General features: G+C 52.6%; 1 protein-coding gene across 13 annotated transcripts in view; it reads right to left on the reverse strand.

The window, feature by feature from the left end:
- Positions 1-21,620, reverse strand: part of NLRC5 (NLR family CARD domain containing 5) — a 227,302-nt gene that overhangs the window by 162,591 nt on the left and 43,091 nt on the right. For 12 of the 13 annotated variants that reach the window (XR_015244780.1, XM_086689368.1, XM_086689365.1 and 9 more), the window contains 15 exons: positions 21,371-21,436; positions 20,821-20,904; positions 18,941-19,024; positions 17,899-17,988; positions 15,750-15,818; positions 14,897-14,965; positions 13,454-13,537; positions 12,919-13,002; positions 11,310-11,399; positions 10,514-10,558; positions 9,464-9,553; positions 8,461-8,544; positions 4,360-4,443; positions 1,887-1,976; positions 1,637-1,699 (listed from right to left, as the gene is read on the reverse strand). Coding sequence is in view for 12 of the 13 variants with exons in the window: in XM_086689368.1 (XP_086545494.1) it covers positions 1,637-1,699; positions 1,887-1,976; positions 4,360-4,443; positions 8,461-8,544; positions 9,464-9,553; positions 10,514-10,558; positions 11,310-11,399; positions 12,919-13,002; positions 13,454-13,537; positions 14,897-14,965; positions 15,750-15,818; positions 17,899-17,988; positions 18,941-19,024; positions 20,821-20,904; positions 21,371-21,436 (1,176 nt within the window). In the remaining variant the exon portion in view is untranslated. The remainder of the gene's footprint in view (positions 1-1,636; positions 1,700-1,886; positions 1,977-4,359; positions 4,444-8,460; positions 8,545-9,463; positions 9,554-10,513; positions 10,559-11,309; positions 11,400-12,918; positions 13,003-13,453; positions 13,538-14,896; positions 14,966-15,749; positions 15,819-17,898; positions 17,989-18,940; positions 19,025-20,820; positions 20,905-21,370; positions 21,437-21,620) is intronic. The other variant, XM_086689366.1, reaches the window with a different exon arrangement.

Consider the following 21,620-nt stretch of genomic DNA (forward strand, 5'->3'; position numbering starts at 1 on the left):
TATCTCAAATTTTTATCACTGGTCCTGCCCTTCATGATCTTTTCCCTGTTCCTAAATTCCTTATTATAGTATTATTCACTTCTGATTTTTAAATCAGCTCATTCTTTTGACTAGATGCATTTATTATAAAAGGAAACCCTGTTATCATTCACTCAAATGGAAACATTACACGTGGTGCCATAAACAGACCATAAGCACAAGAATACATAAAATGAGAGCAAAATAGCATCATTAAATTTGAGCCAGAATTTCCTGGACGAGGGCTCTCTCTCTCTCTCTTCTTATTAAAAAGGGGGCTCAGCAAGCATTAGAGTCAGGCCACCACCCAAGCTCGATTTCCTCTTGGCCTTAATCACATCGAGAGTCAAAAAGGGAATAGTGACCTCATTGAGGGGCTCAGTGATGATGAACTACTCTGCTAGCTGCCCCGCCCCCTAGAAAACCATCCCATCCTGTCTCTGTTCTACATTTTGGAAACCGCTGACTTAGAAGCTATCAAGGCATTCTAGAAGTCAGGGTCGTGTTGGGCTAGATCAGGACGTGGAAAACTGCGACCCAAGGCCACCTGCGTCTTGCAAGCTAACAATAATGTTTCCGTTTGCAAATCGTTGAGTAAAAAAACCAAAAGAAGAATATTTCCTGACACAAAATACACGAGATGCAAGTCTCAGGGTCTGTAAACGATAGAGGAGTTTTCTGGCACGCAGGCATGTGCCCTGGTTTACATATTGTCTCCGCTGCTTTCAAGCTACAAAGGCAGGGTCAAGTAGCTGTCGCAGAGATTGTGTGGCCTGCAGAAACCCAAAGTCTTTACAATCTTAACTTTTTACAGGAAAAATCTGTCCATCGCTGGGCTAGGAGCACTGCAGACCTTCTCAGGTTCGAATCCCGACTGCCCCCTACTGCCAACTGACCACAGCTGTGAGGCTTACAGGGCAGTAATGTGCAAAAGGCTATAGAATGGCACCCTGCAGATATTCAACGTATCTTGATTCTTCTATTTATTGTCACTTCACGAGTGGGGAGGCTGGGGCCCACAGGAGAAGGGTCCGGTCCAAGATCTCTCGGTGAGCCAGTGGCATCAGCTACCGGAAACATGATTTCTGCACTTGAAGGCTGTCCTCTTGCCTCATCATCCTGCCTCCGGTGCAGCACCTCCTCCCTCTTACCCAGGCAACCACAGAGCACTGGTCCAGGAGTCAGCAGGGGAAGGACACTCGCATCTGTAAGTGCTTCACGCTTTACACACTGTCTCAGTTAATCCTTGCAAACATCCTGGCAGTTCCTTTGCAGCTGCGGAAGCTGGGCATCACAGAGGTTAAGGAGCTTGCCCATGGCACCAGGCCCTGTGGAGCTGCGATTTAAAGCCTGGTGGGCAGGTTAGGAAGTACTTTTCCTTGGACCAGGCCCCTGAGCTCTGGTGTAGTCTGACAGGTATTCCTTATTTGCCTTTGATAAAGCTTGGTCCTCTCTGGCCCTCTGCTTCTCTATGTCAGAGGAAACAATCCTCCTTGCAGGGGCCTTTCAAGGGGATGCTCTACAGCTGGCAATCTGTATCCAGTTCTGGGCATCCAGGAGGCAGGTCTTCTTGTCCCCAATACCTACCGACTGCCAGGGCACAATCCCAGGGACTTACCCACAGTACTCGCCTTTCTGCTCCTCGCTAGACCTGAAGTGCAGGGTTGTGTGATACAGGGACCTGGAACGGACAGCACCTGAGTCAGCCACCCTTGGCTACAGCCTCAGGGGGCCTCCTGGGGCAGGCTTCCTTCAGAAGCCAAGCCTCTGACTTGGCTTTTACTGTCTCCATCCAACCCCCACACACCTACCAGACCCTAGGCACAACCCTCCAAGACGAGACCCAGTTGTCCTAGGGCAATGCCCACCTGAGATCCACCTTCTGAACCTGCGGGCACAGGCTGAAGAGGTCGGCCAGCAGGAGGGGGCTCCTTGGGGACAGCCTTGTCTCACTCAGCCTGGGAATGAAAGGAGTGGGACCATATGTGAGCAAGTAGGAACCAAGCAAGAGCGGACAAGGAACCTCCTTGTTCCTCCGGAACAAGGAATGGGCTGGAGGGGAAAGAGAAAAAAAGGATGGGGAGGGCTGGCGGGCCAGCAAGGTGATAAGGAAGAAGGCAGGGCCTCAAGAGGGACAAATAGGAGCTTAGAGTCAAGGAGACTTGGGTTTGAGCCCCAGTTCTGCTTATCGTCTGTGTGTCCTTGGACGCATCACTTAACCTCTCTAAGCATCAGCTTCCTTCCCTAGAAAAAAGGACTACTCATAGACCGTCTTCTAGGGTGTCGTGAGGGCCTCATCCTATCAAGCTTGTGCACTGCCTGGCACGACACCCAGGCTTGTTTTCTTATTATATTGTTTCTTCCCTCAAGCATGGACCAAACAGGCCAGTCCTGCTGACAGGGAGTGGGAGGCGCTAGGCCCTTCGAGTCGTTTCTCAGTGATTTGGGGCTAGATAATTTGTTGGTGTTGGGGGCTGTCCCGTGGGGTGTTTAGCAGCATCCCAGACCTCTATTCGCTAAACACCATTCGTAGCTCCCCCTCTCACCGCCCGCCTCCCTCTGCCATGACCAACGGAAATATCTCCGTTGCCATATATTCCTGATGGGCAAAATCACCCCTGGCTGTGAACCCCTGCCTTCCAGAAAGTGAGATGGCTCCATCTTGCCCTCAGAGGCATCCTTGGTGCTTCCATTTCCCTTGCCCCACAAACTCTCTATCAGCTTGTCGCGTCTGTTCCATTCTCAAGTTCTACCCTGGATCTGCCTACTTCTGCCCTGGCCCCCAATCCCCAGCCCGCACCATCTCCGACCCTGTACAGCCTCTTCCCTGCTCTCACTTCCACTCTTGTCCTCTAACCCCTTCTCAACCCAGCAGCCAGACTGAACTTTTGAAAACACACATCATTCCTCTGCCTTTCGAGCCCCCTTGGACACAAACCCCCAAGCTCCTCCCCATGGTTCCCAGGCCCTGTGTTGACCGGTCCAGGTCCCTCTCTCTACCTCCCGTCTGGCAACTCTCCCTGCCTGCCCCAGGGTGCTGGCCGCATTGCCCTTCTGGCTGATCCTTGAGCCCACCAAGCTTAATCTTGCCTCAGGGTCTCACATGTGCTCTTCCCTCTACTTGGAATGCTGTTCCCTTCTCTTCACAAGCCCGAATAGTCCCTTTTGTCCTTCAGGCCTAACTTTAGCATCCCTTCTTAGAGGTATGCCCTGACCACCCTCACCGTTGCAGACACTCTTGACCACGTTACCTAGAAAAATACCTCATCACTGTCTGAATTTGTGTTAAATGTTTTTACTTGCTTATTGTCCAGTTCCCTCTACTACAAGGTAAGCAAGCTCCAAGAAGACAAGCACCTAGCCTTTCTTTCCCCCTCTTTGCTGTGTCTCCAGCCCTCCAAACAGTGCCTGGCCCACTATGGATTGAGTAATACAAAGCGTGAGCCCTGGTGAGGGACAGGCTGGCCACCTCATTCCAAAGACGGATGAGAGCTGGGGCCGATGCTGTGTGACTTGGGCATGGAGAGGTCTCTCTCTGGTCCGGAGTCTCCCACCTGTTCATGTCAGCCTGCCACTTTTTGTGTCCAAAGGAGCCCTTCCCATTGTGGGTGCCGTGGGTTGAGCCGCCTCTGGAATGTCACACGTCTCCTCCTTCCCGTCCCTACAGGACTCAGGGATAAGCAAGATCCTGGATGTGAAGCGAGCCGTCTCAGGCATCCCAGAGAGCCTTGGCGTTAGTACTTATGTTGCTGTTATTAATGGTATGATTTAATTTCCTGTTGTATTTTTCCATCTCAGCTGCAGCTGCCTTCCCCCCTGCTAGAAGAGTATTTAAAGTAAATCCTTTTTAAATTCTAACCAGTCTGAGCCAAAATTAGAAAGTGGAGTTTTAAATACTTTCGAGAATGCTGCTTAAGTTACCCTTTTACGGAGTTAGATGGTGACCTTTAAACATGGGTGGGTGACATATATACAACCCACATCTGTGAAGTCCCTTCCTAGGAGTTGGTGACCTTTTTGTGGGCGAGACATACAAGAGCCCATTTGTCACAGACTTTCCGCTCTTCAAGGCGCCTGTAGAAGAAGGCGTCTTGTTTGAGTCCCGACCCTGCAGGCGGGGTCGGGGAATATTAGTCCCATTTGTCAGATGAGGAACGGCAGGCCCAGAGTGGTCAAATAACTCCCCCGCCCCACCAAGGTTAGCAGGGTGTTAGTGACGAGCTTCCGGTTGTGGCAGATAAAATGAAAGAGCCCAAGAGAAGGAGCGGCAGGCAAGGAGGGGGATGGCTTTGGAACCCAGGCCCTCAGGCCAGGCCAGGGCAACGGGGAAACCAGTCTTACTGCAGCAGGCTTAGCTGGGGGATCCGGGGCAAGTGGTTCAGCAGGGTCTCCAGGCTCTGGTCACTCAGGACCTCACAGGACAACCTGTGAAACAAAGCATCTGAATGAGGTGGGGAGCTGTGGGGAAAGCTAGGAGCACTCCCTCACAGCCAGAGCCTTCTGGAGAGGGGTTCCCCAACGCGCTCCCTCCAAACGCTGGGCCCTTGAGGTATCATTGAGGCAGGAGGAAAAGGAAAGTCACAAAAGTTTTGGAAAATGCTGGTTAAGCCAAATTCAATAGTTTCCTTTGCTGCAGGACATCTCAGAGTTTGAATATGCTGCCGTGCATCGTGAATTTCCATGGAGCTCTAACGCTTTCTCCTACGTGTTGTGGACTAGCGGGATTATTATTTCAAGGGCCATGAAGATTGGTGCCCGGCGGAAGACACGTGTTAAGAAGAGAATGCCCCCTTAACCCGTGGTAAAGTAATAGTGGAAGGTCAGGCCTGCAGCACGTCGGCAAAGGATCTGAGATGCCTGGGCCTCTGTCAAAACCGGACCGAACTGCTGATCACTGTCAGGATAATTTGTCGCCACCAGGTCCGCTTAGGGGAAATGCTAGATACCCACCCTTCGGGGTCTGCTCTGGCTACAGGACTCAGGCAAGCAGGGTGTCTAAGCGCCCTGGGATTTACATAGCCTCCCCAGGTCTATGTCTGTCCCTTCTCTCCTCTGTCCCTGTTCCTTTATGCCCTGCAGACCACTTTTTCCTCTCACTGGGCCCTCCAGGGGCCTGGCCCAAGCCGCTGCATTATTTGCTGGTTGGGAGCTACCGTGGGAGAGGCAGCCTCTGAATCTGGAGCTGGAGCCTCAGGGCTGAACCTCTGCCAGGGTCCAGGCACCTCTACACCCTCTGTCCCAGGATGGGGCCAAGGGCTCCAAGCATTGGCAGAATAGGGGGTCTTCACAAAAGGCGGGTCCATCTGCAACCCCTGCCCGCCCCCCCCCCCCCCACACACACATGGTTTCTCACCAGGCCCCAAATACATGGTGTTGTGGCTTCTGGTTGGGCCAATGTGGACTTTACACACTTTTTTTTTTTTAGGCAATAGAAATGTTACCCATCACAACACCTCACGTGGAATACTGAAATGTTCACAAAGTAGACGTAAGGTGGTAGAATCTGGGGAGGGGGCCGGAACCCATCACCTTCCCTGGCATCCAAATTGCTGGAGTTCGGCATTAAGGACCTTGATAACAATATTCTCATACGTGGTCCCAGCACTCTACAGCTGGCAAAGCGCCTTCATGCTATAATCTCATTTTTCCAGCCACAGCTGGGGGGGGGGGGCTTAGACCCTCATCTGTGCTCAGACCACTGCCTGAGATAGTTGACATTGTCTCCCACTATGGCAGGTGAGCCTCAGCAGGCAGTGATGTCCAGCCACACTTTGCTCCCTCCAGGGCCTGGTCCGGTGCCTGGTATACAGCAGGTGCTTAACAGTGAAATGATGGAAGGGTGCTTTTTGCAGTACTGGCCGCAGTGCTATAAAAAACACCACCAGCAGCAGCCTGGATGTCTGTCTAGACTCTAGAGAGGGGTGGATGAATCACTTGTGGCATATCCAAACTGTGGAGGGTTAATATTAAAAGGCATAAGTGTAAAAAATAAAAGGTACAGATATACAAATGTTACATAAAAATGCATTAGAAACAATCAGGATGATTAAAAATTCATGGGCTACTCCATGATTTTAATATGTCATATAGTAATGTTAATATTTCAGGTCTGATAATGGTTTTGTGGTTATACAAAAAAATAAAGAGTACTCACTTTTCAGTTTCGCATACTGAAATAACTACAGATGCAGTCGTAAGGTGTCTGGGAATCGCTTTGAAATAACGTCTGTGTGCACGTGTGTGTTGGGGCCGTGACGTGATAATTACTGAGGCAGGTGGAAGGGACTGAGGGCCCACTACAATATTCGCTCCACTTTTTTTTTTTTGAGAGAGAGAGGGTGCTAGTGAGGGGCAGAGGGAGGGTGGGGAGAGAGGGAGAGAGAGAGAGAGAGAGAGAGAGAGAGAGAGAGAGAGAGAGAATCCCATGAGGGGCAGAGGAGGTGGCTGGAGAGACAAAGAGAAGCAGGGCTCACCAAAAGCAGGGAGGGAACTTACCCGATACAGGGCTCAAACTGTCAAACTGTGAGATCATGACCTGAGCTGAAGTCAGATACTTAACAACTGAGCCACCCAGGTGTCCCTTATTCATTCTATTTTTATATATGTTTGAAAGTCCCCATTACAGAAGAAGTGTGTGTGTGTGTGTGTGTGTGTGTGTGTGTGTGTGTGTGTTTAATAAAAAAGTAACTTCACAGTAGGGAAATCAGACAAATGGTATCTCGGCCAGGCGGTCAAGGTCAACATCAACAGTGCTAAGTCAAGTCCATAGCATGCACCTCTGAGACGCAACGAGAAGGATGCTTCACTTCTGTGGTCTTCTTCCCCCCAAACCCATAACTCCAGTTCATCCGTGAGAAAAACATCAGAGAAAAGCAAATTGAGGGGCGTTTCATAAACCATGTCACCAGTACTCCTCAAGGCTGTCAAAGTCATGAAAAATGAAGACTAAGAAACTGTCACAGACCAGAAAGACTAAGGACATTGACTAACTGCATTGTGTGATCTTGGACAGGATTCTGGATCAGAGAAAGGGCCTTCGTAGAAAACTGGTGACATCCCAATCAAGCCTGGGGTGCAGTTAATAGTCCTGTAGCAAAGTTGATTTCTCAGTTGTGACAAATGTACCATGACAAGTGATATAAACAGTAGGGGCAGTGGGTGGAGGAATTCTCTGGACAAGTTTTGCAACTCTTCTGGAAATCAAGTCTTAAGCTATTCTAAAATAAATGGTTTATTAAAATGTTTACTGGCGGGGCGCCTGAGCGGCTCAGTCGGTTGAGTGACCGACTTCGGTTCAGGTCATAATCTCACGGTTCGTGAGTTTGAGCCCCGTGTCAAACTGACCACTCAGAGCCTGGAGCCTGCTTCAGATTCTGTGTCTCCCTCTCTCTCTGCCCCTCCCCCACTCATGCTCTATCTCTCTCTGTCTCAGAAATAAATAAACATTAAAGAAAAATTTTTTAAAAAAAGTTTACTGGCTCCATATTCCAGGAAAGCCACGATGTACTGTCACGAGACAGAAGCTCGTCGCAGAGACGTTACACGGTAAGATCCTGTGTCGGTTAACAATGTCAAAACCCCCTTGTTCTGTGTCCATAAGCATTTGCACACGGAGAAAGGCATGGAAAGACAGATACCAGGTGATGAACATGGATGAGCCTGCTGCGAGGGTCAGAGATGGGGGTGGGAAAGTGGGAACAGAGACCGTAATGAGTGGGAGAATCATGTCAGTGAAGCTGTCGAATGCAGTGGGTCTGTGACCGCAGATAGGTAAAAACGGAACATGCACACAGATGAGGAGTGGAGGGTCCCGGGGACAAAGGACAGCACTGACTAGAAGAGGAGAGGGCATATTTAGGTGAGGCAGGCTTGTCTTGGGTTTCTTTACTTTAAGGTAATTACTGTCAGAAGGTGACAACGATGAGGACCAAAGGAAAGGCCGAGCATCTCTGCAGATGACAAAGCTGAGGCACAGGGAGTTAGAGCCATTTGCCCAAAGTCACCCAGCCTGGAGGTGGCTGGGCCGGGACTCCTTTGATTCTAAGGTCCAGTCTCTGGTCACAGACCCCAGTGTTCTGGGGTGGGTGAGCTGCTAACCAGGAGAGAGAGGCCCGGAGGAGGGGCCTTCAGAGGTGATCTGCTTTAGCCATGGAGGCAGCCCGGGGGGTGGTCAGGGCTCCAGGGATGGAGGGAGCAGATCGGGGCTCCCAGGAGCCCGGGGTTGAGCAGATGGGGAAAGGGAAGCGGCCTCTCCCAGGAGGAGGGGCAAGGTGCCCTGTGGGACACAAGGAGCCTTCCACCAATAGGTCAGGGGCGGGCAGGGCTACAGGGTCTGGTGGGAAGGGACCAGCAAAGACTCACCTCTAGCCAGGATACCCCCACCCCCACCCACGGGGCAGATGCCCACATGGTGTCCTCTAGGGCTGTGTCCTCCTTACTTACTTGACTTCCAGAGGCCCCGGGCACTTCTCCAGAGTCTCACAGAGGTGGGTGAGGCTCAAGGGCTCCAGCAGACACTGCCGGAGGCTGAAAGGGAGCAGTGGACGGGGCAGGGCGTCAGAGAGGACCCAGGGCCCTTCTGCAGCCCCAGGGCCCTCCCCTTCTCCCTCTGCCCCTCCTCCTCCACCTCTAGGCTGCAGGACCCTTCCCTTTCAGGGCATGCTCTGCACTCCAAGTGTCCCCTATAGCCCGATCCCCACCACTCAGACAGTGACAGTAAAGGACTCCAAGTGCCTAGCTGCCCTTGCTCAGTTCCAAGGCCTCCCCACTGCCACTGCTCTTGCCTGAGTCCAGGCCACCACTGTCACTTGCCTAGACCACTTTAACACCTCGAACTCCCCTCTGGCCTCCATGTAATCCTTCTCCACCTGCCAGTATCTTATCTCTTAAACGCAAATCTGACCACGCTTCTCAGGAGCTTAAGTCCCCTGTGGCTCCCTATTACTCTTATGCTAAAAGCAAAAGGCCTTTTCCATGGCCTCACTTGCCTTCGCTCACCTCCACTTGCCCTGTATATGTCCCAGCCACACTGACATGCTTCCCAAGAACCAAGCTTTCCCTCCTCAGGGCTTTTGCCCAAGTTGACCCATCTGCCTGGGACACCCCTCCCCACTCTTCCGCTGGATAACCCTGTTTGGTCCCCAGCTGAGGTGGCTCTCTTCCTAGGTGAGGAAAGCAAGGCCCAGAGAGGGGAGGGGCCCAGCCATGGTCACACAGCCCCCCGAGGCAGAGCTGGGAAGTCTTCTGAGAAAACAACAATGTGGTGTCTTTTCTCAAGGGAGAAGTCTGGGCCCAGCAGCCCCCCTCACCAGCCTTCATACTGGCCCTCTTTCTCTTCCCTCAAACTCCCTCTCTCCCAGCCCTAGCTCCCTTTAGCCTTTCCTCACTCCCTGACCCTTCACCCCTATCATGGTTACCCCCAAATAAGAAGTGGGTAAGACAGTACCAGACGCTCCTGAGGATGCAGTGCTGATCAAACGCGGAGAAATGGGCTCCTGCTGGGAACTCTGGCAAAGGTCCACCAGCCAACTGATCCCTTGGGGTGGGGAGACCGTTTTGAGAGGGAAGTTCAAATCGTGCACATTGGAAGAAAGACTCAGAAGTCAGGGCTGCAGGGGGCCTAGGGACAACCAAGGCCCTCACTGCACAGATGGGGAAACTGAGGCCCATGAAAGGGAGACCAGAGTGAGAAAAGCCAGCAGCTTACACATGGTCCAGGTGGCAGCACCTGACTAGGTCAGGGGGAGCCAGGAGGGAGCCCCTCCTCTCTCTGATCACCAGTGCGGCATTCACGGACTTCACCTTCCTGTGCCTCCATTCATTAGGCTTCAAGAACCCAGAGTCCCCAGAAACGGAGACCTGGGCCCAGAACGTACGACCACCCGGGCCTTGGGCCACTCCAGCTTCAGATGGCCCAGCTGGTCTGGCAATGCTTTCCCCTGACACCTTAGCTGGGAACACCTTCTGCCCAGCTGCTGGGCCCACATCAGGCCACCCCGGGGCTTGCCAACCTCCCACGAGAGCCCAGGGTGCCCGGCCCCACTAGGGGGCAGCCAGAAATATCTGCGCAGAACCAACTGTCGATCCTTGTTTACTGCAAAGGTGGGGAGACTTTGTCGAGCACCAACGGTTCTTGGCTTCTCAAATGCCATACTCACACAAGGTCAGAAGTCTGCAGAAATCTGCCAAATGTCTCCAGGGACAAAGCCTCGCTGCCCTCCCTCCCCCTCGGCAGCCCTGAGCCAACGCCTGCTCTGGGCTGTAACACCACCACTGTGGCCTCCCTCCCCAACTGCACTGCCTCCTTCCAAGAGAGACCTCAGCGGCCAATGACCACAAACCTACTGACACAGGGGTACATGCGCAGAAGTGGTGCCACACCTGCGTGGGTTACTCTAGGGCTAAAGGCATGGGGCTGGGGTGGGGGGCACCCGGAGGAAATGGGGACCGGGGGGAGAGGGGGGCCCACACTACCCCCAGAGCTCTCCCTCCTCACCTGCCTCTTCTGTCACCTCTCAGGACGACGTGCTGGCTCTCAGAGCTGCAGAGAGAGAGGAGGCATCAGTCTGACTGAGACCAGGTGGCCTGGTCAAGGAGCGCCTGGAGAGCGGTCCACTTTCTCAGCAAATACAATGATACGTATACTAAGCATAACTACACTGATTAGGGCACATCCAAGGTGCAGCACTGACATGATTCCCTTTTATTCTCACAGTGCCGCTGTGAGGTAAGGAGAGATTCTTACCTCTCTTTGATAGATGAGGGAACAGGTATGGAGAGGCTCAGCGACATGCTCAAATCTGCACAGCATGTAAGTGGTGAGCCTGGATTTGCACCTGATCTGTCTGTGCTCACACCTCCCGCTCTTAGAAGGGGAAAGGGGAGGACTGGGCAGACCTCACTGAAACCACGGCTCCTCTGCATGGCCTGGCTGGGTGACTTCCCTCCTATATTTTCATCAGCTCCAGAGACCCCATGAGTGAGCGCTCAATGGCCACCAGGGAGCTCCCAGTTTCCGTAAAAGTCTCCCAGGATAATCCAGAGAGTGAGCAAGGGAGAGCTGATGGATTGTGTCCCATGGCAAATTTGGAGAGATGTGAGAGTCCCAGGGTGACATTCATTCATCCGGCCGTTCACTCATTCGGCAGACATCTAGCACATGCTCACTGGACCTGGGACCATGCAGGGCCCCGAGGAAGCTGTACTGTGATCATGACAGACAAGGAAGTGCGGTGGGAGCTGATGGCCTGTGCCGTCAGAGGGCAGAGTGGGGGGTCCAGAGGCACACTCACTTGACTTCCAGGTGGAAAAGCCACTGCAGAGTTGAGAAGCACTGGGTCAAAATGAACACCGAATCCAGCGACAAGCCGTTCTCACTGAGGCTGGAGAATCATAGGGGTGACGTTAACAGAGTTCACCCAAGACTCAAAACCTCCCTGTTTGTGGTGAGAACCCAGGGCAGGGGAGAGCTGTCCCTGAGTCCAGACGACAGAGCTCACTGAACCCCAAACGGTCAGGGGGTGCCTCTTCTAACTCCCTATTATACAGATGGGGAAACTGAGGCCCAGAGAGCGGCAAGGTCTTGCCCAAGGTTATGAGACATGTCAGTGACAAAGCTGAGAATACAAGTCTGGTTCCCTGGGTCTGTGATAAATCTGGGGAGTGCTTGCAGGCCGGAGTTGTGCCTCAATTTCCCCACCTGGTAAAAGAAAGGCGGTGCCCAGTGCCAAATGAAAATGCAGGGGTTCCTGTTCAAAAGGCAGGAGCAAAGCTTTTCCTTTCTTTTGGGTCTGTCAATCTGTCACGGTGTTTTTCTATCTGCCGTTTAACGTCGCACTCCTCTGGCACGGGTACTGGTAGGTGAGTGCGGACTCTCATGGGTCTGGGGTCAGAGCATTTCACAGTATGGAGGAGGTCACATGGAAATTTGCGCCCATCTACATATAATTTGCCTGCGGTGGTGAGGCCTACCTCCCCACCCACATGCAGGCCCAGAACAGGAACAGAGGCCACCCCTTCTTCCCAGATCCCACAGCAAGACAGCAGGGAGGGCCCTCAGGCCACAGCACTCATTCTAAAGTTGTAGACAAAACCAGAGCCAGCCCCTCTTATAGTTTAGGTGTTAACTGGGAACCAGGGGCCCAGAGAGGTGAGGTAACTTGCCTCAGGTCACACAGAGAACTAATAGTTGTGAGCTCTCCCCAGGGGCTCCTCTCACCGTAGCCCAGAAGAGCTCAGGAGGAGGAGATGGGTATGTGGGAGCCTAAAACACAGGGGTCTTTTAGCATCCAGAAACTCTAGTCTGTTGCAGGCAAAGTCCTGGGGCTCCTGGCCTCTTTCTAGGGCATCCCTCCCATACTGAACATCTTCCCTCTTTCTGCTCTCCAGCTTCCCCGGGCACCCTGCTTGGGTATCCTGTCTGCCACAAATCCTCCCTGCCTACCAGCTTGTTCCCTATCAACAGCCCCTCCCTACACCCCAGGGCCAGCATGGCCGCCAGTCATTAGGCTAACTAATCATTAGGTGACACTTCAGCCATGCTTGACCAGGTGACCTGGGCCTCCCAGAGAGGCCGTGCAGAGACACAAAGACAGGTTCAAGAAACAGAACCTTAAGTCAGCAGCTGGATCACTGAGTCACAGAGGCCAGTCTCTGTTAATGAGAATCACAGCGTAAGTACCCTTTTTGAGCACTTACCATGTGCCATGGACTGGACTAGGTTACTGACTTGCATTTTCTGATTTAATCTTTACAATAATGCAGGAGGGAATGAGATGGGACACAGAACACACCCCCCCACACACACTCTCTCACTCTCTCTCTCTCTTTCTCTCTCTCTCCCTCCCTCTCTCCTTCTGATGAGGACAAGCCTCAAGAGGCTTTGCCTAGTTAGCTACTCACTTCAAGGACTGTAGAGTGCCCAACCCTGGGAGCAGCTGAGCCAGCTGGGCCGCGCCTTCGTCCCCCAGAGCGTTGCCTGAGAAGCTGGGAGGGCAGAGGGGAGAAGAGGTTAATGCAGGATCGGATTGGGACTGGTAGGAGCTTTGTCTCTCCACTCCGGTCACTCAGTCACTTAGCTTCTCCTGAAACTGGGACACCACCCTGAGCTGCCAGGCCGGATCTCAGAAGGTCCCACACGGGTCAGCCGCAGTTTCCCCCAGGGCTCCTATCCTGAGGTCTGTGATGCTGGGGAGTCAAGAATGGACTTCAGAGGGGGTCGTATGTGGGGACCTGTATTTTAGGGGGAAGGGGTAACCCCTCGCCAGATTCTCTAAGGGGTTCCTGATTGCAGGAAGGAAAGACTGCCGATCTGAATCTTAAAGAATCAAAACAAAACCCAGCACGCTGACACCCACTGCCTGATGGGCCCCTCGGGCCCCTCCCTCCCCCCCCCCCCCCCCCCCCGCCCACCCACCTTCCAACAGCAAGCACTCACTCAAGGTGACTGAGGTGACAGCTTCCTCCCAGTGCCCTGCAGAGCTGTGCTAGGTGCTTGGCTTGCAAGCCACAGTGTGTCAGCCTGCAGAGGGGGAAGCACAGCCCTGCGGTGTCTGCCTCTTTGAACAGAGGTGACAGTGGCCACCACCCCCACACACATAGGAGAGGCTTTCAGGAGAGGGATGGGGACGCATCTGGGATCCAGACAGAGGGACCAACGCACATCACACACATCAGACATGCCACACATGCGGCATCTGCCGCATAAGGCAGTAGAAAGCCAGAGACAGTAAGAGACACAGGGAGGCAAGCAGACTAAGACGGAGAGACACTAAGATGAGAGACAGAGGAAACAGATGCAGAGATACATGTGCACATGCACCTACACACCCATGCATATGCAGGCATGTGCACATACACAGGCATACACATGCACACGCACTCACACACATGCATGTACACACACACGCACATGTATGCACATGCATGCACACATGCACACACATGTACAAGTATGCACATACACGCACAAACATGTGCGTGCACACATGCACTCGCACACACATGCATACACATGCACACGCACGCGCACATGCATGCACACACACTCACACACACGTACACACGCATGAACGTGCACGCACACATGCATGCACACACGTATATGCATGCACACGCATACATGCACATGCACACACGTGCACACACATGCACACATGCACACACACGCACACGCATGCACATGCATGTACAAACATGCACGTACACACATGCATACACATGCACACATGCATGTATATGCACACACGCACACATACGTACACACATGCACATGCACACACATATGCACACACATGCATATGCACACACAAACATGCACACACATGCACATGCATGCACACACACGCATATGCATGCACACACACATATGCAGGTGCACATACACACACAGTGCCAGGAGAGGACAGACAGACAATGAAAGAAAAGGCAGCAAAGACAGAGAAACAGGAAACATAAGAGAAACAAGAAGCAATAGAGACAGGGAGAATCAGATGGACCTAGAGTAAGAGAGAAGTCCAGAAGAATATTGACAGGAGCCCTGTAGGGGCTGAGCTAAGTCCCAGGATGAGGAAGGAAGGGGCCATATGTCCCCATTCTCTCCATCCAGAGTCCCCGCAACTCATCAGCTGCTGGAGGTCAGGGGAGCTAAGAGGAGTGGGGGCTCCCAGGCAGGGAAGGTAACTGAGGAGCTGCCTCGTGAGCCCTGGGTGGGATGGACTGGGCAGGGGAGGTGGGAGGCAGGGAAGCCAGGCCACAACTCCTGGATACAACAGGTCGTGTCTTCCAGGGAGCACCTGAGGCCAGAGGCCTGGGGACAGGCTTCGAGCGGAGGAAGGGATGAGCCTCGAGCCACAGCCAGGCCTGCAGGCCAGCACCGTACCTGATCCTTGTGGAGTGCGGGGGCAGCTCACAGGGCATCTGCCGCATAAGGCCGTCATGGAGTGCAGCCCTGGAGGGACACACACCAAGGCCAGGCTGAGCAAACTCCTCAGCCCACTATCTCCAAGCCCACCCTCAGCCTCACCTCCCGCCATTCAGTCTCTACACGAGGCCCGGGGACAGCCAGACCTCGGTTCCACTTGGGCTTCTTGGCTTCTAGGCTGCATGATGTGGGACAAATCACATAGCCTTTGCTGGGACAATGCATGTGAACTGCCTGAATGTGCTGCTTGCTGCATGCACATCATAGTAAGTGCTCAGCTAACCTTGGCTGTTAGTATCATTAATCTCAACAACATCATTAGTGCCTTCAGAGATGTCAGCCTAGAGCTCAGACCTTACATAAGACATTGTAGGAGACACTGAGGGGCCAAGAGCTGAATCTCTGCCCGTATGTTGGGCTGGGATAATCCAGGCACCTTGTAGGCGGCAAACTTCCTCTAAGGGGTCCTCCATGCCAGGGGGAGCCAGAAGTTCTGACCAAAATCAGAGCTATAGACCAAGCAATCCGCAGTCCTTGGGTTTAGGCTGAAGGACCCCAGGCTCTGGTGCTCTGCTGTGTGGCTATCCCATCCCCACCCCAGTACACCATTCTGTGTCACGGGGCAAAGGGGAGGCAGTCTGTCCTTTGACACTCCCTCTCAGGGCTGCCTCCCTTGCTGAGTCTGTCGGCTTCTTAATCCTTCGTGAATCTGTCAAGGTTCCCTGGCAGCTGAGTGATGTTGTCCAGCTGTGGAGGCCAGGGAGGATCTGGCCCTGGCTAAGGATGTGGCCAGGGTGATGCTGGGCCCTACCTCTCCTGGATCCCTCCCTGTTCCTCCTGCTTCGGGGCAAACGTGAGGACCACGGTTTTGTGCAGCAGGCTGCAGAGAGAAGAGAGGAAGGAGACAAGAGGCTTACAGGGGGTCCTTGTGTCATTTTATAACCTCGCCTGGAGAGACCTAGAAGGTGTCACCTCCCGCCTGTAGCTGCAGCTACTTGCTGTCACTTCCTGAGTTTCTGGGCTCCCGAAGTCTTTCTACAACAGAGATTTTGCAAACTGATTAAGCCCCATTTCCTGACAAGTCCTTCAAAGAAAGCCTCAGTTCTGCTTTCTCTCTGGTGTGGCCCTCAGGTTGAAACCCTCCTCCCTCTGCTACGTTTTGGGAGCATGCTCGGTCGAGGGCACTCACCCCAGCACAGCGGGGTCACTGCCAGGTCCGGGACAGGCACCGACAGTCCACCCGAGGCTGTAACTTACAGCAGGAGCATCCCTGACCTCAGCTGTATAAACTACAAGCTAAATACACGTTTCTCATTGCAGAGGTCATACTTCTTCTGAGTGGAGAACTTACAAACTTTAGTAAAGTAGGAAAGAAATAAAGAAAACCACCAACCATCTTTTCTACCTATCAATGACTGCTGATAATACTTGGGATTATCAGTGGGAGACCACTGATAATATTGGGAGTTCTCCAAGTCTTTTGGTTTTTTGTTTGTCTGTTTTATTATTTTTTTTAAGTTTATTTATTTTGAGAGCGCAAGCAGGGGAGGGACAGAAAGACAGAGAGAGAGAGAGAGAGAGAGAGAGAGAGAGAGAGAGAGAGAGAGAGAGAATCCCAAGCAGGCTCCACACTGTCAGCGCAGAGCCTGATGCGGGGCTCAAACCCATAAACCATGAGATCGTGACGTGAGCTGAAACCAAGAGTCAGACGCTTAACCCACTAAGCCACCCAGGAGCCCCCCCTTTTTTATATGCAATTAATGTTCCTTCTTTTTTTGCCTTTTTTTAAAAAATGAGATTAACTTACAGATTCTCTTTTGAAAGCTCAGTTTTTAAAGGCACAGGTGAAGCCAAGGTGACAAAATATTGATAATTATTGGTGGGAGCTGGGGTGTTCATGGCACCATTCCTTCTACCTTTTGAGTATGTTTGAAAAGCCTTACTGTAAAAGCAATGAATCAAAATTTTTGTTTATTTAATATGCCACAGTCAGCTCTCCATGCTATAATTGTATCTATACCACTATTTTTCATTGAGTTTTTCTCTCTGAAGATAACTTAGTTTACTTACCTAATATTCAACTGTTACACATTTAAAGTATGTTCATTTTTTCCTATATAACCAATGCTGAGGCGAACATCCCTGCATCTAAATGTGTTTATACCAGCAGCATGATTTCTTTACTATAAATTTCTAGCAATAAAGAGCGTCATTCGGAATGAGCTAAGGATCCCTTATCAGATCATTATATACAGTGAACCAAGGTCTCTTAATCTCTCGTTTGGGTTAATTGGCGTCTCTCTCCTCCTCAAAGGAGGGACCACCCTACTCAGTGAAGAGCCCTTCTAGGTGGGGACTGTGTTGACTGTGTTAGCATCTGTCCTCAGCTCCTAAGACTGAATACTGAGACTTACAGAAATAAGGTTGGGCCCTGTCTTGGGTCAAATTCCCTAGAAGCAGAGCCTGAGCCTATGAATGGGGCAGTGGCTCAAGTGTCACCTGATGGTCACTTGTGTGCATGATGTACTAAGGGCCTGCTCTCAGGAGGAACTGGGAAGGGAAGGGAAGCAGAACAGAGCAAGTCCTCAGCCTGATCCCACAGGGAGCTCTGGAGCATGAATGGCACCAAAAGTTTGTCCCACCTGAGGCCAGAGGGCTGGAGAGTGATATCTCTGCCTCTGTCACTGGCCACTCCTGGTTGGGGGAATTGGGAGGGTTACCTCCCAGGCATCGCTGGCTCCTATCAGCCCAGGATAGTTTCCCGGAGAAGGTATAAGCTGTGAGTAGCCAACACCCAGAGGAGCTGGGAAAAGAGCGTTTAGGCACGGCAGCACATTCTACAGGTCCCAAAGGCCTGGGACCAGAAAGAATTCTAAGGACTGAGAGAGGATGATGGGAGAGTCCCAGAGCTCTAGGCTGGAGGTAGGAGTGGGTAACAGTGGTCCATTGGGAGTTCCTACCTGATGTGTAACTCTGTGAGGGTCTGGCACATGCTCACTGCGCTCAGGACACCATACACCCCATCCACAGACAGCCCGTTGTCGCTGAGGCTGTGGAGAGGAGGGATAAGGTGGCAATCAGCCGGCAGCCGAAGTCCTCAGCCCTAGACCGCTCTGGTCCCCTCCTCCTGGCACAGTAGGCTTGCTGACTGCCACCCTCGGGATGTCCCGGGTCCTTAACCAGGGTGTCTCAAAGGATTCTGGCCCATGTGGATGAGCCAAGAGATGCCTGAGCCCCCTGCCCCACCCAGAGGATAAGGTTCTACTGCTTGAGCGATAAGCACTGACTCACTGTTTTCACTTCTCTGGGCCTGTTTCCTGGTCTGTAAAATAACCACCATTTTAATCCCATTTTACAAGTGGAGAAACGGAGGCCCAGAGACATTAAATTCTGTTAAAGCTACTAAGCGACAGAGCCAGGAATGAAATCCAAAGCCGAGGCCCCAAACCACTGTTTTGCAACCTCGACCTTTCACCCACTTTTAACCCACACTTGAGGCCAAGACCCTAACACATCCCAGCCAAACACCACCCTATGCCATACCACGTAACACCACAGCATACCAACAGCCTGCCACTCGTTCTGTCCACCCCACCGCCCCAACAACCCACCCCTTTCCCTCAGCACCATACCCCCACCCAACACACCTCTCCCCACTCCAGTACCCCACCACCCATCCACCCGGTGCAATACCCCACCCCACCCCACCCCACCCCAGGGCTGTCGTAAGGACAAAGTGAATGCAAGCCACTGATACACAAGGAACACGGTCTACACAGGCAAGGAGTTTTTAAGAACTGGAACGAAGACAGTGGCTCATGCCAGACAAAGGCAAGTCAAGGCCAAACCACTCCAGTTTTGCTGGTACTGGGGAGAGAGTAGGCGTGGCCAGTGCGGCAGACCTGCGTCTGGTGACTGTGGGCACACGGACCCAGGTGGGAGGGACCAGCGGGGGCTCTCTGGGGCCCTCCCTGCTACCCCACGGTGAGGCGGGCAACTCACTCCAGATTCCTGGTGATGTCCAGCTGGGCTGCAGCCTCTGCCATCAGCCGACAGCCTTCATTGTCCAGCTGGTTCCCTGAGAGGCTGAGACAGAGGGGCCTGATGCTCTGTGCTGCTAAGGCGGGGTCCCCCCAGCCTCTGCATGCACGCCGTCCCTCCTTGACTTCAGCCAAAGCATCACTCTGGTAAGTGAGCCCTATTAATAATGGGTGCTGCAAGACTGTGCACTACATGTGCAGCATCATCCCAGCTGCTTCTACGATTATTGGGTATTTAATCCTCATAACAACCCTGTGAAGCAGGCCCCATTATTATCCTCACCTTACTAAGCAGCAAACCAAGGTACAGAGTGGTTAAAACACCTCCTGAAAGGGGGACCTGGGATTTGAACCCAGGCAGCCTGATTCCAAGGCCTCGCCCTCAGCTCTTTCTTTACGCTTCAATCTGCAAAACTGCTTCTTGTGATAAACTCCTTAGTCATATGGGCATCAGATCTACTCTGGGGATCAGGGAAGTTTCCCTGATGTTTGAACGACTTGCTTGAAAAAACCAGGAGCTCGGTAGGTAAGGGGTGGGCGAGAGATGGGGGAAAGGTGATCCCGGTACTGGGCACAACTCATTCAAAGGCCCTGTGGCGTAGCACACAGGAGGACCTGAAAGGGGGACAGTGTGTCAGGATCGATGATCTCAGTGGCAGGGCAGGGTCAGCTGGGGCTTGGGGGGTTGGAGGCAGCGTTCCGGATCACACAGGATTTTAGCATCCGGGCTTTATCCTGAGCAGTGGGAGGGAGTGAAGGGGGCAGGCAGCAGTGGAGTGCAGTTCACTCTCTACCCGGTGGAGGTGGCCAGTGTGGAAGCAGGGGACCCAGTGAGGAGGCTGATGGAGTCATCCAGGTGAGGAACGAGAGCGGTTCAGACTGGAGAGGTGGATGAGAAGAGGGTGGTTTTGAGAGCTACGTGAGGGGTAGGTGGTCTTGGCATGGACTGGTTATGGGGGGAGAGGAAGGGAGCTGAGAGGTGTTTGGTCTGTGTAGCCAGGTGGGTGATGGGGTCATACTGCAGGTGAGAGCACTGGGGGAGGGGCAAGCTTGGTGACGGCCAGGTGGGTGGAAGCATGCGAGTTTGGTAAAAACACCTAATCCTGTCTTGGTTCTCCCAGTAGGACCAAGTCAAGGCTCAAGCTTTGGTCACCAAGGCCCTCACCTGTCCATCTTTCCCTGGGGTGGGGCCACTCACCTCAAAACACATTATGGCATTCCATCACTCCACCCTCGTGCCTGTTTGATTTCCTGGAATGGTCTTGGCAGGGGTCCTCTCCGGATGACATGACAGGACCTCTACCAATCCCCAGGCCCTACTCTCAAGGAGCTGGACATGAATGGAATTTCTCCAGCCCCAAAGGAGAAGGTGGTCTCACTCTACTCTGGGTGAGGGAAGACAGGGTGAGGGCACCTGAGAGTTGTGGTCCAGAAGACAGGTGCGATGAGGCTTCTGCTCTGCAGGTCTCGATGACACTGGTTATGGGGACGAGGCCGGTGGGAGTCATTGTCTGAGCTTGAACCCTGGCCTGGACTCTTCCTAGCTGTGTGACCTTGTGCAGACTTACCTCTGTGTGGCTTAACTTCCTCTTCTATGAAATGTGTGTAGTAAACAGCACTTACGTCAAAGAGATGGGGAGATTAAATACGAGGATGTTTGTAAAAAAGCCTGGCCCAGGGCAAATGCTAAATAGTGGTAGCTGTTATGATATCTGCGTCCCCCAACTTCTTAATGAGGCAACACGCCCTTCCTCACACCATGCTCACACACACAGCAGAGGCCCTTCAGACCCTGCCCTGCCCGCCACCCTTCTCCGCCCCAGAACTTCCCATGATACTCACTCCACTTTGTCCAGGTGGGGGCCTTCCTGGAGCTGGGTTATGAGTTCCTGCACGTCATGGACCCTGAGCTGACACTGCTGAAGCCTGAGGTCAGGGTGGAGGCAGAGGGGCTCAGGGCAAGAAGCTACACCATGCCTCCTCCGGCTCCAAGGACCACTGACAGGTGTGGGAGCCAGGAGGCAGACAGACCTGGGGTCTCATCCTGGCCCTGCTTCTTGGTAGCTGGGAAATCTTGGACAAGGTACTTAACCTCAGTCTCCTCCTCTATAAAATGGGAAGAATAAAGCATACTTTGCAGGGTTTTCAAATGAATTACAATGAGGTAATGGATATAAAATACTACAGTGCCCAGCAAGGGCTCATTAAATTATAATAATTATTGTTGTTATAACAGATGCTCCTTGTTCAAGCCGGGATGGGTTATTCATGTGCTTTCTCTGCTCCATGCCTTTATCCTTTATCCTCCTTGCCCCTGCTACACCTCTCCTGGGAAGGCACCTCCTTTCATATTATATCCCTCCCCTTAAGACAATGGAGCCCACAGAGGTACCTGAGTGCCAGGCTTCTGCTCTGAGCCTCTTTCCTCTGGCTGGCACTTCCCTGTAGGTCTGATGCCCTGCAAAGAGCAAATCCAACACTGGCCTTGGCTTAAGTGTCTAAGACCTGATGAGCCAAACCTCTTATTTTAGGTTCTAGGGGCTGAAGACCCTGCAGCATGACCCAAAGTGAATGAGTAACAAAGACAGTTGTTTGAAGGTGCTGAAGGTGTAATTCAGCAGAGCAAGGAGAGCAAAAGGTCG

Source organism: Puma concolor, chromosome E2, assembly GCF_028749965.1.
Source record: "Puma concolor isolate L17-30 chromosome E2, mPumCon1.1.hap2, whole genome shotgun sequence".
Classification (NCBI taxonomy): Eukaryota; Metazoa; Chordata; class Mammalia; order Carnivora; family Felidae; genus Puma; species Puma concolor.